This window comes from Giraffa tippelskirchi, chromosome 4, assembly GCF_054371585.1.
Source record: "Giraffa tippelskirchi isolate mGirTip1 chromosome 4, T2T-mGirTip1v1.2.pri, whole genome shotgun sequence".
NCBI lineage: Eukaryota > Metazoa > Chordata > Mammalia > Artiodactyla > Giraffidae > Giraffa > Giraffa tippelskirchi.
In genome coordinates, this window is record NC_137278.1 from 6,456,862 (window position 1) to 6,473,302 (window position 16,441).

General features: G+C 51.8%; 1 protein-coding gene across 3 annotated transcripts in view; it reads right to left on the bottom strand.

Annotated features, from left to right (window-relative positions):
• Positions 1 to 10,113: 10,113 nt before the first annotated feature.
• The window catches only part of GPR107 (G protein-coupled receptor 107), a 56,580-nt gene continuing 50,252 nt past the window's right edge, over positions 10,114 to 16,441 (bottom strand). For all 3 annotated transcript variants that reach the window (XM_081594797.1, XM_081594796.1, XM_081594798.1), the window contains one exon: positions 10,114 to 14,922. In XM_081594797.1, coding sequence (XP_081450923.1) covers positions 14,826 to 14,922 — 97 coding nt within the window. In that variant the 3' untranslated portion in view covers positions 10,114 to 14,825. The remainder of the gene's footprint in view (positions 14,923 to 16,441) is intronic.

The following is a 16,441-nucleotide window of genomic DNA, read 5'->3' on the forward strand; positions in this document are numbered from 1 at the left end:
TCTTCCCTGTAGCTCAAATGGTAAAGAATCTGCCTGCAATGCAGGAGACCTGGGGTCGACCCCTGGGTTGGGAAGATCCTCTGGAGAAGGGAATGGCAACCCACTCCACTATTCTTGCCTGGAGAATCCCATGGACAGAGGAGCCTGGTGGGCTACAGTCCGTGGGGTCGAAAAGAGTTGGACACAACTTAGCGACTAACACTACCACTACCACTAAGGCATGGGGGCTTTCCAGGTGGCACTAGTGATAAAGAACCAACCTACCCATGCAGGAGACATAAGAGAACACGAGTTCCATCCCTGGGTAGGGAAGATTCCCTAGAGAAGGGCATGGCAACCTACTCTAGTATCTTGCCTGGAAAATCCCATGTACAGAGGAGCCTGGTGGGCTACAGTCCATGGGGTCACAAAGAGTCCAATACAACTGAAGCGACTTGGCATGCATGCACACCCTGAGGCATGAATAAGTGAGCAAAGCCTCTTTCTCCAAAAGCTCTGTGGGGCCAGGAGGGCTGCATCTGCTTGGCCTCTGACATTTTCAGGAGGGAGCCTGACATCACCCCCTGGGGTCCAGCAAGCAGTGGGCAGTCATCAGTTGTGCATCTTGAGAGCCCTCCGTCTCCACGGCTGGGCCATCACTAACATGTCAGTGTGCAAACCACACGCCCTCTCCCCCGACCCAGGGACAACCACGTTCCCTCACTGACCGCTGGCCGAGGATGCCTGACCCAGGGCTCTATGCCCAGCACGGCATCCTTGCCTGCCCTTCGAAGCCCAACCCACTAGGTGGGAGCGGGGTGGGGCGGGGGGTGCGGGTCATAGGAAGTCTTTGTGTTGGTTCTCGGAACAGAGAGGCAGAATGCCACACATTAGGATGTAGGACCAGCCGCTCTGGGAGGTAGGGGCACAGGGCCGAGAGCTTGGAGGTGGTGTTCTGGAGCTGTCTTTCCTGGACTCCCCAGCCCCCATCTCCCTGCACCTTCATTTATAAGAGAACGGCCTCTGCTCCTCCTGACTCCGAAGTGCTTCTAGGGCTGACATCCACCCCACCCCTGCCAAGCCCCAGCGGGTTAAATATGGGCTGGGGACCGGGGAGGGGATATCCCTCCTACCCCCCCCACCTCCCCTCTGAGACCGAGACTGCGTCCAGCAACACACCCACCCAAGCGCTGCATCGCTGGCAGCTAGCCGGCTCCCAGGAGGGGGGCAGGAGGGCAGGAAAGACCCACGGGTCCATGGACGTAGCCTCTCTTGCCTTCCTGCCTAGCCCAGCAGCTCCTGCTTCTTGCGGCTCTCTGCCTCCTCTCTCTGTTTGAAGGACACCTGCCAACACCAAGCTGATGGCAGGGCCTTGCCGGAGTCAGAGTGTCCCTGGAGCCTGGGAACAGACTGAAGGCAGCAAACCAGAGGGAAAGGGAGGTGTCACATTTGGCTCCTTCCAAACGGGCTGCCAGCTCGGGGGTGACTTGTCTCCAAGGGCGAGGTTTGGCCCTTAGCCTGGAAGACCGTGGAAGTCAGTGCAGTCTAAGGGGTGGTGGGGGAGGCCCTGTAAGGACTTGGCCCCTGACTGCCCGTGTGGCCCGAGGTTCTCCCTAGTCTGCTGCGTCGCTGGGTTTCCCGGCAGGCCACTCTGGAGGAGTAAATAAAGCCTTGTTAATAATTCTGTCTGAATCACCTGGCACGGCCTCTGGATGCTCTGTGCTAAGAGTGGTTCATAGGGGCCTAGGGGCCATAGGGGCCATTACTGGGAGCTAAAACGATTGAAAATCCATGAGGCCACCTGCTAATGGTTTTATGAGGCCTGGACCAGGCAAAGGTAGGAGTCCCACTACTGAGGGCCACCGATATGCAGGGTGGGCAAAAGAGCCTGCATGCGAATTCCAGAAGGGGTAGACGAGCTTTCTCTCAAAACCAAGGAAATCAGTTTTGAAGATCAAACCAGTCAATCCTAAAGGAAATCAACCTTGAATATTCATTGGAAGGACTGATGCTGAAGCTGAAGCTCCAATACTTTGGCCACCTGATGTGATGAGCAGACTCATTGGGAAAGACCCTGATGCTGGGAAGGATTGAGGGCAGGAGGAGAAGGGGATGACGGAGGACGAGAAATTTAGATGACATCATTGACTCAATGGACATGAGTTTGAGCAAACTCTGGGAGATGGTGAAGGACAGGGAAGCCTGGCATGCTGTGGTTCATGGGGTCGCAAAGAGTCAGATCTGACTGACTGAACAGCAACAAAACTGGCTAAAGCATAAAAGGAACTTTATTGACTCATGTAACTCAGGAATCCAGCAAGATCTACCTTCAGGCAAGGCTTGATCCAGGCGTGCAGGCTCTGAGAGGATCTGGGTTTCCCCTCTCCATTTCTGGCTCTGCATTCTCAACATTGGGACCATCATCAGGAAGGTTCTCCCACCTGCTGCAGGTGGCAGTTTAGGCAGCCCACTTGGTGTCTGTATCTTGCTGAAAGTGACCCACTTCCTCCCCTGCCAACCAATCTATGTGGTGGGGTGGGAAGACGAGGGATATGCTGATCAGTCTAAACCCTTTGAGCTTCAAGCCTAGAGCTGGGAGCATGGGGACAGTCTCACCCACACCACAAGTCTGAGAAATCTGAGGTTCCAGTATGGGATAGAGAAGAGGAGATAAAAGTGTGAGAGGCAGCAGGCAAAGTCCCTTACATTGCTCCTTTGTGCTGTAATTATCAATACACTGATCTGATCCAACACACAGATCTGGGTGCAGTCTGACTATGTTCAGTTCAGTTCAGTTCAGTTCAGTTCAGTTGCTCAGTCGTGTCCGACTCTTTGCAACTCCATGGACTGCAGCACTCCAGGCCTCCCTGTCCATCATCAACTCCCGGAGTCTACTCAAACTCATGTCCATTGAGTCAGTGATGCCACCCAACTATCTCATCCTCTGTCATCTCCTTCTCCTCCTGCTTGCAATCTTTCCCAGCATCAGGGTCTTTTCAAATGAGTCAGCTCTTCGAATCAGGTGGCCAAAGCATTGGAGTTTCAGCTTCAACATCAGTCCTTACAATGAATACTCAGGACTGATTTCCTTTAGGATGGACTGGTTGGATCTCCTTGCAATCCTAGGGACTCTCAAGAGTCTTCTCCAACACCACAGTTCAAAAGCATCAGTTCTTCAGCACTCAGCTTTCTTTATGGTCCAACTCTCACATCCATACATGACTACTGGAAAAACCATAGCTTTGACTAGACAGACACCACACCTCTTACATCTCCTGCATTAGCAGAAGGGTTCTTTACCACTAGCACCAACTGGGAAGCCCAACATGGTGTGTATAAATAAACGCAAATTAAAATGGGTCAAGGACTTGAACAGACATTTCTCTGAAGAAGATAACAAATGACCAACCAGCGCAGAAAAGATGCTCAGCATTAGGGAAAAGGAAATCAAGACCTCATGTGTGGGTGTGTGCTCAGTCTTGTCCAATTCTTTGTGACCCCATGGACTGCAGCCCGCCAGGCTCCTCTGCCCATGGGATTTCCCAGGCAAGAATACTGGAGTGGGTGGCCATTTCCTTCTCCAGGGGACCTTCCTGACCCAGGGATAGAACCCAGGTCTCCTGCATCTCCTGCGTTGGCAAGCAGATTCCTTACCACTGGAGCCACCAGGGAAGCCTAACCCTAATCAAGACCACAGTGAGAAACCAAATTACAACTATTATGATGGCTATGATAAAAACAAAATAACACAGAAAAAATAACAAATGATGGCAAAGAACACTTCTGGAGAAACTGGAATTCTTATGCACTACCAAGGGGAATGTAAAATGGTACAGCTGTTGTGGACAATGGTACGGCAGTTCCTCAAAAATTTATGTACGAAACTATTATATGATCCAGCAATCCACTTCTGGGTATATGCTTAAGAGTTGAAAACAGAGACTTGAATAGATGCCTGTGCACTCATGTTCACAATAACCAAAAAGTAAGAGCAATCCAAGTGTTCATCAGTGGATGAATGGATAAACAAAATATGATATGTGTGTGTGTATATAAAATGGAATATTCAGTTCAGTTCAGTTGCTCAGTTGTGTGCGACCCTTTGCGACTCCATGAACCACAGCACACCAGGCCTCCCTGTCCATCATCAACTCCCAGAGTTTACCCAAACTCATGTCCATTGAGTTGGTGTTTACCCAGCCTTAAAGAGGAATGAAATTCTGAGACATGTCACAAATGAACATTGAAATTATTAGGTGAAGCCAAACGCCTATTCAGATCTTTTGCCCATTTTAAAAATTGGGTTACCTTTTTATTGAGTCATATGAGTTCTTCATACATCCTGGAAACAAGACCATTCTCAGATATGATTTGCAAATATTCAGGCTGTCTTTTCAGTTTCTTGATGATGCCCTTTGAAGCACATAAGTTTTAATTTTCATCAACTCCAGTTTACCTTTTTCTTTATTGCTGTCTTTGGTGTCATATGTAAGAAACCATTGCCTAATACAAGTCATAAAGATTTACCCCATGTTCTCTTGTAAGAGTTTTATAGCTTCAAGTGTATGATCCACTGAGGTAATTTGGGTATATGGTGTGAGGTAAGGTTACAAATTTACTTTCCACATGTGAATGTCCAGTTTTCCTTAGCAGCATTGGTTGGGGGAAAAAAGATCCTTTTCAGATTGAATTAAATGGTTTTGGCACCCTTGTCATAAATGTTTGGGTTTATTTCAGGACTTTCTATTTTATATTATTGAGCTATACATTCATACTTATACCAATACCACATTCTCTTGATCATGACAGCTTTGTAGTTTGTTTTGAAATTGAGAAATGTGAGTCCATCAGCTTTGTTCTTCTTTTTCAAGATTGTTCTGGCTACTATGAAAGTATTAGTCACTCAGTTGTGTCCAATTCTTTGTGACCCCTTGGACTGTAACCTGCCAGGCTCCCCTGTCCATGGAATTCTCCAAGCAAGAATACTGGAGTAGGTAGCCATTCCCTTCTCCAGGAGATCTTCCTAACCCAGGGATTGAACTCTGGTCTCCTGAATTGCAGGCAGATTCTGCTACTGTGGATTCCTTGAATTTACACATGAATTTGAATAACAATTTGTGAACTTCTGCAAAGAAAGCTGCTGGGATTTGGGTAGGGGTTACACTGAATTCTAAGATCAATTTGGGGAGTATTGTCCTCTTTAACAATATTGTTTCCTGATCCATGAGTATGAGATTGCTTTCTATTTATTTCAGTTCAGTTCAGTCACTCAGTTGTGTCCGACTCTCTGAGACCTCATGGATTGCAGCGTGCCAGGCTTCCCTCTCCATCACCAATTCCTGGAGCTTGTTCAAACTCATGTCCATCAAGTCGGTGATGCCATCCACCCATCTCATCCTCTGTCGTCCCCTTCTCCTCCCGCCTTCAATCTTTCCCAGCATTAGGGTCTTTTCCGATGAGTCAGTTCTTCGCATCAAGTGGCCAAAGTAGTGGAGTTTCAGCTTCAGCATCAGTCCTTCCAGTGAATATTCAGGACTGATTTCCTTTAGGATGGACTGGTTGGATCTCCTTGCCGTCCAAGTGACTCTATTTATTTAAATCGTCTTTAATTTCTTTCAGGCCTTCCCTGGTGGGAAGCTCAGCTGGTAGAGAATCCACCTGCAATGTGGGACACCTGGGTTCGATCCCTGGGTTGGGAAGATCCCCTGGGGAAGAGAATGGCTACCCACTCCAGTATTCTGGCCCGGAGAATTCCATGGACTGTATAGTCCATGGGGTCGCAAAGAGTCGGACACGACTGAATGACTTTCACTAATTTCTTTTAATGCTTTCATTTTCAGAGTATAAATTTTACACTTCTGTTAAATTTATCTGTTTTAGTCTTTTTGATGCTATTGTAAATGGAAATGCTTTACTTTCATTGTATGGACTGTTCATTCCAAGCATATAGAAAGAGTTGATTTTTGTATATTGACCTTGCATCGTCCTTGCTTGCTTTTGCATCTCCATGCTTTACACAGTAGGCAGTCACTGTGGCAAAGCCTAGGGATGGAGCAAGACTGGAGGCCAGGCCACCAGCCGCAAGGCAGCAGCTGATATTGTAATCCAGGTGACAGGTGTGTGTGGCTGGCCTGGCTAAGTGGGGAAAGAGAAATGTGTGGGCTTGAGCCACAGGACTGGGATGGGGTGGGGGAAAAGGAAGTGTCAAGGATAAGGCCCATACACACCACTATATATAAAATAGGTAACAGGGAATACTACTCAGTACTCTGTAATGGCCTATATGCGAAAAGAATCTAAAAAAGAGTGGCTATGTGTATATGTATAACTGATTCACTTTGCTGTACACCTGAAATGAATACAACATTGCAAATCAACTGTATTCCGATAAAATGTTTTTTAAATGAACAACAACAAAAAAGGATAAGGCCCTAAGTTTTTGGCCTGAATCACATTTACCAGAACTAGGGGTAGGTGGTGTCATGGTAATTTCACTTTGAAAGTGTGGCTTTAAAGTGCCTTTAAAACAAACCAAAGGCAGGGAATTCCTGGCAGTCTGGTGGCTAGGACTTGGCACTCTTTCTGCCAAGTACCTGGGTTCAAGCCCTGTTGGGGAACAAAAAATTTTCATAAGCCACGAGGCACAGCAAAAAAAAAAAAAAGCCACCAGTTCTGGAGGCAGCTGAATAAGCTATTAGTAGCTCAGGGTAGCTCTAGGCTGGAAATAAAATCCTGGGTATCAGAGAGTGGGAAAAGACAGCTGGGCAGTGGCCGAGAAGCCAATACCAAATGCATGGACACAAGAAGCCAACTGTGGCCAAGCAGCTGGAGAAGAAAGCCAAAGGTGAGGCCTCCAGCGGGGAGAGTCCCACAGGGTCATAAGCTGCTGAAGTCACAGCAGGTAATAACCCAGCCTCAAAGACTGCAGGAGACTTCGGCCAATGGAACCCAGACTGCACTGAGTTGGGTGTGTGTGCGTGTGTGTGCACATGTTCAGTCATGTCTGATTCATTTGCGACCCCATGGACTGTAGCCCACCAGGCTCCTCTGTCCATGGGATTCTCCAGGCAAGAATACTGGGGTGGGTAGCCATTCCCTTTTCCAGGGGATCTTCCTGACCCAGGGATCGAACCCACGCCTCCTGCGTTGGCCGGCAGATTCTTGAACACTGTGCCTGGGAGGGAAAGAAGCAGACCTCCGAAGCTTGCCCTGTGTGTGGGGGGCGGGGGCTGCTGCTTAGCCGGGGGAGACTTCGTTTTTAACGGGAAAAACGAACAAGCTGTACTGCTGGTGGGAAGGGATCAGTTAAACTGGATAGGGGGGGAGGAAAGAGGGGAGGAAGTAGGGGCAGCAGGCATGTGCTCGACTCTGCCCCATGCACTTCTCCCCTGCCACTGCTCTCATCAGGCAGTGGGAGCCAGACAAACGATGTATATTGTAGTTCTGCAAATACTAGTGTATTACGTGCTTCAGCCCTCACTGAGCCTGGAAGACTAGAGCCCAAGACCTGAATGAGATGCCTGTTATGTGCATAATCAAGAATGGCTGATGCAGAGATTCAAGCTCAGTTCTGTATGTTTTTCCATGAGCAGTTCCCTTGGTTTTTATGAAGATCAGCATCCCTGGTAGCTGGGAAGGACTGGTGTAGGGTGCGGCTCCTGTGAGGGGCACGACCCCCTAAAATCCAGCCCCTAAACCACACAGGCAGCTGCTCCCCATGTGGGGGGCCGGTCCAGGGTGAGGGCTGGATGGATGTTCAGCAGTGCCCGCTGGGCACGCAGCTCGAGCCGGGGACGGCTCGGGTCTGCGGGAAGTCAGCGCTTTCTCACCCCACTTAGCAGCCACGTGGTCGCACAGCCTGAAGGGCCGAGCAGCTCTCCACCTGCTGACCTGATGGATTCTGGGGAAGGGCAGGGCATCGGGAGGAGGCGGCTGCCACAGGGGAAGCAGCCCACATGGGCACCAGGACTCCACGGGCTCCTGCGGACGGTGGGCTGCTCTCGGCCGGCAGATCTGGGACAGCCCTGTTCACCTAGCTCGTTAGAGAAACCAGAAGGCGGCTCAGGCCCACTGGCACGGGCCTTCCTACCCCTGAGCGGTATCCCGAGGTAGAGGGTCCAGGTAGAGTTTTCTGCAGCCTGTGAAGCTCACGTGTAGTCGAGCTCAGATGGCTGTGATTCTAACCGGGGAGGAGGAAGCCTCCTTGTTCTGAAGGAGGGGAGTGGTTCAGTGGGCCCCCGGCCCCTGCCTGTACCCTCCTCACCTGATTCCCACTGCAACCCCGCCAGGTGGGCCCAGAGACAGGATGCCAGCTCACTGCTGTGGGTCCAGCAGGAGTCTGCATGGGTGGGCACTCAACACACCCCGTGAACTCCTGGGGCAGGTCTCAACCAGGGAGCTGGGCTCTCGAGGTGTGATCTGGCACGGCTGAGGCGGCATCACCTAGGAGCTTGTTAGCAATGCAACCTCTCAGGCCCAGAGGAGACCTACTGAATCACAAGCCCTGTGCCCTCCGGGGGACTCACGCTTGCTCGGGTCTGAGACGCACCGGGTGAGGCAGTCCTCGGGTCCTTCCTGCCCCTTCCCTCAGCTGTCCCCTTCCTGCTTCAGCACCTCGCGCCCTTGACAGCCTCACCTGACTCCTGGGCTCTCCCCTCTCCTCAGGCTTCATTCCACACATACCCCTGATAACCCAAGGCCTGGGTAGAGTCAGGAAGGGGCTGCGGGCGAGGCATGGCCGGTAACTGGAAAATCTGGGCCAGAGGACAAGGACCTGAGGCCTTCATTCCGAGCTTCTCTGAGACAGTGAACAGAGGATCATTTGAACGTTACTGTCAGCACAGCAGCAGTGCCTGAGGCCCATGACTTTATCTTCACTACCCCAAGGTCAGAGCCAGAAGACCCGGGTTCTCCTCTCAGCTCCGACACTCAGTGGGTGGGTGAGGTGGAGGGTGGGACACAACCATGTCTAGGCCCCCATTTTTGCAGCTTTAAAGCCAGGGATCTGAATGGACAAGTCATAGACATCTCCTGCATGGAGGAAGCCATACACGCAAGTGGGATCCCACGCACGTGACGTTCAGAATAGACCAAATCACGGCGTAGACTTCAGAGCAGCAGCTGTGGCAGTTGTGGAGAGGGGGTGGTGTGGACCGAGAAGGGGCACAGGGGACTTTATGGGGTCGTGGAAACGTTCCATCTCAGTTATGGGAGAGGCTGGAGCTGTTTATACACACGTTAAAACTCATCCAACTGTGTCTGAAAGGTAAATTTTACTGTATGTAAGTTAAACCTCCATTTAGAACATTTCTAGTAAAATAAGGGGTTTGGGATTAGATGACTTCCAAAAATGCTCTGAGTCTAAGATCTTGGATATCCTCTGATTCTTCTTTATAAAAAAATTTTTTTATTTGGGGCTGTACTGGGTCATTACTGCTGTGTGTGAGCTTTTCCCAGATGTGGCAAGCGGAGGCTACTCTTCACTGCAGTACAGGGTTTCTCACTGCAGTGGCTTTTCTTGTTGCCAAGCGCCTGCTCTAGGTGAGCGGGCTTCAGTAATTGCAGCTTGAGGGCTCTCGAGTGCAGGCTCAGGAGCTGTGGCCCCCGGGCTTAGTTGCCCCCAGGCACGTGGAATCTTCCCAGACCAGGGATGGAAGCTGTGTCCCCTGCCACTGGCAGGCGGATTCTTAACCACTGGACCATCAGGGCAGTCCGGATTGTTTGGATTCTGATGTGGGATAACCAGCCTCGAAAGGGGGCAGACCTAAGCCTGTCGAGATGTGGGCTTTGCCCCAGGTCTCCGCCATCATCGCCCCTCCAGGGGCAGCAGTCCCCAGGCCCGGGCTCAGAAGGCACCCCCACCCCTGTGGAGGCAGGACCCTCGTCAACAGTTGCTCTTCCGTCTGTTCCAAGACACAGTCTCTGGAGTTGCAGCCACGTCTGAGTTTCAGTAGCAGCTGCATAGATCTGCTAAGACACGGTAACTTCTCTAGTAGGTGTCACTATTGTCAGCAGGAGCGAGTGGGAGGCGTTCACTAATTTAATGAACAAAAAATCACAAAGAAAAAAATGATAAGAGGGAGGTGGAGAGACAGCAGTCAGGAGTTGGCGACTCGCTCAGATCACAAACATACATTTCCGCCATAGAATCTTTATTGTACATGTTTGCATCACAGCAAGAGAATCCATCCCCTACATCGCCCTGATCGGAAACCCCACTCGTTATATGTTTACATAAATACTCTTCAATGATCATCAGCGTTTAAAAAAGAAAAAAAAATACTGACAACTCCCTCTGCATCCCAAACTAACCTGGAAAGCAAAGAATATTTACAGACATTTTCTCCCCTAAATGAAACTTATTTTCTGGATTGGACATGTCTGAGTTCTTTTGAGGTCACATGACCAGGCAAATCCGATTTTATGATCTGCAGAAGCTGCTTAAGGCGTCAAGAAACCCCCTTGTGCGGACAGGATTTTTGGATCCTTTTGTAATGAGTGTCTTAAATGCTAAGAAGGCTGACGGTTGGCTCCCTGACTGATCTGCCTGCCCACCACCAAACCTCAGACCCTGCCTGAAGACAAGCTTGCTGTCTTGGGAGTGAGCTAAATTTTCTGTCTGACCTTGACCTTTACTGACTTCACCGGGGACCCCCTTCCCAAACGGCCAGCCACAGACTTCCTGCCACCGGAAGCCCAAAGGTCCCTGGTGTGACAACGAGCGAATCCTGGCTTCAGCACCTCCCTGTCCCTCCCCGGGGTGCGTTCTTCGCACAGCCCTGCCAGGGAGGTGCGAGTCCATGTCCCAGCAACACTACCCTTCAGGCACACAGTGTGCAGACTGGGCGGGTGCATTGCAGGTGAGAGGAGAGGCCCTGGGGGAAGCTGGAGAGTGCCCGGCTTGCCAATCAATAACTGCGCTCCAGGTGGAGGTGACAAGGACTAGCATCAACTCAGGTGAAGCTCTTAAGACCTCTTGCCCAAAAACACCCGGGAGAAAAGCGGAGTAAAGGGGCAGATCTTCTAGAAAGTCTGGTGTGATTTGTTTCTGATATACCAAGAGGTATCAAGACAAAATCTAACTTAAATTCTTCAGCAGGGAAGCCACTAATTTACTGAATTCTTAAGACAAAGAAGAAAAAAAAAAGTCACACGGCCACAGGCACCCTGGACTCAGCCGATCTGAATCTGCTCAAGGTTGGGGCGGGTCAGGGAAGCAAAGGTGAGGCGAGGAGTGACGGGCAGGAGGAGGGGTGGGCGAGGACCCAGGTCCTCTGAAGTTCAGCTGCCAGGCAGCAGGAAGCACCAACGGCCCCAGAGCTCTGTGGGGTGCGTGGGGCAGACTGTCTCAGGTCCCGGGAGGAAATGCTCCAGGACCGGGGAGACGGCCAGAGCCGCTCACAGTGAAATCTGGCATCTCTGACACCGCTCCTTGGTCGGTGAGGACTAAAACAAGACATCCGTTTCCATGTGGGAGCAGAACACCATACCTGGTCGAAAGCGATCATACGTGCTCTCGGGATAAAATTCTCTGAGCTTGGAAAATATAGCCTTCTCACAGCTGCTGGCAGAAAATGATGCAATGCACCAAGGGCTTCAGTGTGTTCCCAGGCTGAGCCCACATGGAACTGACGGACCTGGGCCAAAAGCGGGGGAAGGGTGGGAGGAGGGGGAGAAGGACGTGGGTCGTGGGGAGGTCACAATGAGGGAGCGGACCCCTTGCCCTAATAGCCCCGTGGAGCGGCACGATGAAGAGACTGGGTGCTGCCGTCACTGGCTGGATATGTTCAAGGGAAAAAAAAAAAACCTGTAAATTTTACTCTAGGGTGGTTTCTGGAAAGAAAACTGGGCTCAGGCTATGATCTGAGAGAAACCATCTTTTACACTAGAGCAAGCTTCTCCTTACGAGAGAATGAGCCCCCAGGGGTGTTCAGTGGACGCACTGCTGCTAAAATGTTAAAGCACCGAGGGATGGAGAAATGGCTGATGGAGTCTTTGGCCACTGTTAAGAGCCAGGATTAAGAGATCAGTGATTTCAAAAATTAAAAATAATAAAGGGAGAGATCAGTGATTGTTCTTAACTGTCCAAGAAGTAATTTTCTAGCAAAATACACATACTTTATTAAAGGAAAACAGATCCTTTACCTCCTAAAATCTCGCAGCCAGTGGCACTTCCAGTCCACGGCCGGTTTTTCAGAGGAGGCAGGAGCGTTTCTTGCAGGCAGATTCGGGGAGCAGGGGCAGAAAGCGAAACTATAAATACCACTGATCACTCCTGACATGCACAATCCTCTCTGCCCAATCCCTCCAACACTGAGAGGGAGGGTTTAACCGCTCCAACAGTGCCCAGCATGGGCCCACGCAGGCTCTGACCGTCAGGCCGCAGGGAGCAGCTGTCAGCTGGGGAGAATACCTGGCTTTGGACCCCAACCCCTCATCCTCACTCCAGGGTGGGGGCTGAAAGCTGCTCACAGCCATTCAAGTGACAGAGGGAGAACCACATTTTTATGGAACAGGACGAGGAGCTTAAATAATTTTGAAAACACTTGAACTACCACCACCTGGTTTTCCTAGTCTTGGACTGGGGTTTTGATTTTTCTTCATCATTGGCCTGACTTTTACTTCGGATCCACTACCTTCTCTCATCCGTACCATCCTGCTCCTGAAGGGTCAGGACTGTACAACTGCAGCCCACTCAGCCCTTCCGTGAGCCTAGAGGCGCCCAGAGTGGGGGACATGGGGGTTTGAAGATGGTCCAGCCTGGGCTCCCGCCCTCCTGTGACTGCGGGGGCCAGGGCCTGCCCACACGCATGCCTTCATCTGCACGCACTTCCTTCCCTGCTTCCAGGCCCTGAACTGAAGACACCTCCGTGGAGACCCTCAGGGAGGCAGGGGTGAGGGCTGGGGGGAGGAGGGGGTGCTCCTCAAACCTTTGGTTCCTGCCGAGAAGCCTATGGCCTCGTCAAGGACAGTGGCTAGCAGGACAAACAGCAAAGGCGTCCTTCGGGGGGCAGCACCGGAGGGGGTTCTGGCCATGGCAGGAGACACGTTCCTGAGGCGCGGGGAGGGCGTCTACACACAGGAAGACAAGAGTTTGGAAAAATGCCCCCGTTCTCCGGGCCGCTTCCTTCTCCTGTCACACAGCTCCGAGTTAACTCAAAAAGAAAAGTCGCTTAGATAATACTCAGGGCGTATTTCCTGGCTCCTGAAGACAACACATGAATCTCCCCGAAAATATCTGTGGAAAGGCGAGGGGGCAGGGCCTGGCCAGGGGCTCGCTCCTCTCCATGCTGGGCCGGGACCGAGCCCCCGTGGAGGCCGTGCCGGGAGAGCACAGGGCAATATCAAAGAGCGTACAAGGGACACGTGCTTCCTCATGGTCAGCTGGGAAGTGACGGGGCACAGGGAAGGGAAAACCACTTGTTTCCTCAGTAGAGACTCTTCAGGTTCCTAAACCGGGGATGCTGGGCAGCACCCCTAAATCTTGTGGCTTCTCATCGACCCTTTCAGGCCAGCGGTCCGAGAACCACCCCCAGCCGCCGTCACCATCGGGCACTCAGGAGGCGAGGGAGAGCTCAGCCTTCTGACACACACGGGCACCGGGAGCCACCCGCGTGGGCAGCGCCCCATGTTCCCGACACGGTGTCTCAGTCCCCGTCTCGGGCCCCGGCAGCCGCAGCCTTAGTGGGAGGTGACCAGCAAGCCCTGCTATGCCCTGGGTCACAGTGGACCTTCTGGGCTCACCCTGTCATCCAAAGGCCTCGGCTCCGAGGGGAGCGGCAGTGCTGTTCCTGCCCGTGCTCAGCTCCACGCTCTGCAGGTTTGGAAGAGAACCTCACTGAAATTCCTGATGGGGCTCACCACCCCCTGACCCCGAGAGTAAAACCACTCAGTCACATTCTTCTTCACACACCTGCTCCTGGAATACAGGGATGAGGTCCGCACCACTCCTCCATTCGCGAGTCCTACCCAGCTCACAGGGAAAGCTTTCTTGGACTGGAGGGTTTGCTTCAACAGGACCCCTTCTGCCCCAAGCGGCTCCTGAAGGAAAGTCCTTCCCGTTCCCCCTCTTCTAATCACACAGAACAGGGGCAGCTATCAGAGGAGTGGCCAGGGCCTCCAGAGACAGTGCTGCCCTGGACTGTTGGGGAAGCCAGGGAAATCCTACCAGAGGTGGCTTTTCGAGCTTAAGAACACACTTCTGTCTGTCCGTTAGGCAGGAAACTGTTTGCCACCAGCAGGGCCCTGACTGACGGTGACACCACAGCCCCTGGTCACTTTCAGAATTCGGGACGAAGGTCTGGGGCAACACTCAGGGCCAGGAAACCCGGGGCAGGCTCCTCATGCTACGCCGAGGCTTGACTTTCTTTGTAAAATAACCTCATCCGTTTTCTCCCCGAAGATGCAGTGACACGTGCCCCCCAACCCCCACCTTCTCTGTGAGTCCCTGAGCCCCTCCCGACAGCAGCTCCCCCCCGAAGCCCCTTCCCGGGCCGGCGGGGTTCCCCATCCGCCAGCACTCCCTGCTACACACTGGGTGACAACTGCGTCTACCTGAAGAGCTCCCCAATTAAAAAGCGGAAATAGAAATTAAAAACAAAGGCTTCCTTTCCCTCACCTCCTCTTCCACTCCCTCCCCGCCACTCCCACCTGAAGGAGAATGCGAGCTGCCTATCACCAGCCGCGCACCCGGCGTCCAGAAAAGAGTGAGAAGTTGGGTTTCCGTGGCGCTTGGCTCCAGCCGCATGCTCTGCGGTGTCGCCGTCGCAAGGGGCCAACGTGCCCGCTGACCAACAGGACTGTGAATAAATTAGAAGTCTCTGCCAGCGCCCCTCAGAGCCGCTCTGTCACGCGCTGCCTTCCCAGTCGCCCTGCGGCTCCACCGAGCCATTGGTCACCTTCTTGACTTTCTTCATATTCTCCATCACCCCTGACGTCGTCACTCTGAGGGAAAAAAAAAAAAAGAAACGAGGGAAACCTCAGTCTTGGAGTAAAAGGCTGTCCTCACAACAGCCCAGCGGCAACCAGGGGTACAGGGTGTTGGCTCTGAAGTCGGACAGACCCGGGTTCAAATCCTGGCCTGCTCGAGGCGAGCTGAGCTGTGTGAGCGTGTCTGGTCACGTGACCCCCTCTTGTGCTGCAGGATAAACATGATCCCGACTTCCCAGAACTGTCATGACAGGCAACCAGGTGCTCCGCCGTGCTGAGTCACGGCGCGTCAGCTGCTATCACAACCAATGTCAACCTCTCTCTCTCTTCTTGTCACCAAGTTCTATGTCTCATATATATATTATAAAACTAGTCACAATTATGACACCATTATCTGTGTCATAATTAACATTATGGGGAAAAAAAAGCTAATCAGCTGTAGACCCTTTATACTAAACAGCCGCAGTGGATCACTTCTGAGACCTGGGACAGAACCACAGGTTTGGAGGAACATTCTGGGCCCAAAGACTCTTTGACCATTACAGAGACCAAGAGTGAATCACGACATCCCTTGAGAAGGTGGAGTCCAGGAGAGGTCAGCCTCCTGCCTCACAAAGTGGGAGCTAGACAGCCTGAAGCTCTCCGTGTTCACGACACAACTGTGCGGCTCCACCGCAGGAAACGCCAAGCAGACACTGAGCTCCCCCTGGTTGGCAGAGCCTGGGGGATTTCAGGGCACTGCAGCGACTCGGTACGACTCTCTAATGGCGGGTACACGTCTGTCCAAACCCGCAGAGTGTGCAACACCAAGAGTGAGCCCTACTGCAAACTATGGGCTCGGGTTACAGTGAGGAGTCAGTGCAGGTTCATCAACTGTAAGGAGCGTACCCTGTGGAGCGGATGCTGATGCCGGAGGAAGCCACGCACGTGTGGGGCGGGGGGCACAGGGAGGGAATATCTGTACCCTCTGTTCACTTCTGTTCAATGTTATGAAGCTAAAAACGTTCTACAAAAGAGCCTTAAAAACGAACTCAAAAAAAAAAAAAAAAAACTCAGCCACAGGCGCGTCATCAAACACAACTGCTGACCTGGCCCATCAGAGTTCATCAGTTTACAAGCAAATATTCTCAATCACTAGTCACTTCTCTGGAAAATGATTGCCCTTTCCCAGAAAACAGGACCCTAGGGTCACTCGGCCTGTGACTCAGAAAAGCTCTTTTTACAGCTCAGATATAGGTCAAGCCACTGTGCTAGCTGTGAAAAGCCATCAAGTTATCTGATGATGAAGGATGTGCGAGGATCATTAGCGGACTTAAAGATGACTTGGGCAATTACACTGTCAGACCTGAGCTCCCACCGGCAGGCCCAACGGGAAGTGGGGCTACCCATCCCCAACAGTTGTGAACAGGCCAGAGATATCCCTAAGTTCTTGCTGCTAAGTTACTGGCAGCAGGCTCCAAGGATGTCTCACAGGATGGCAAGTTCTACTTCCCCTGAAAAGACTAAACGATGCTTGGCAGATACTGCACCTCAA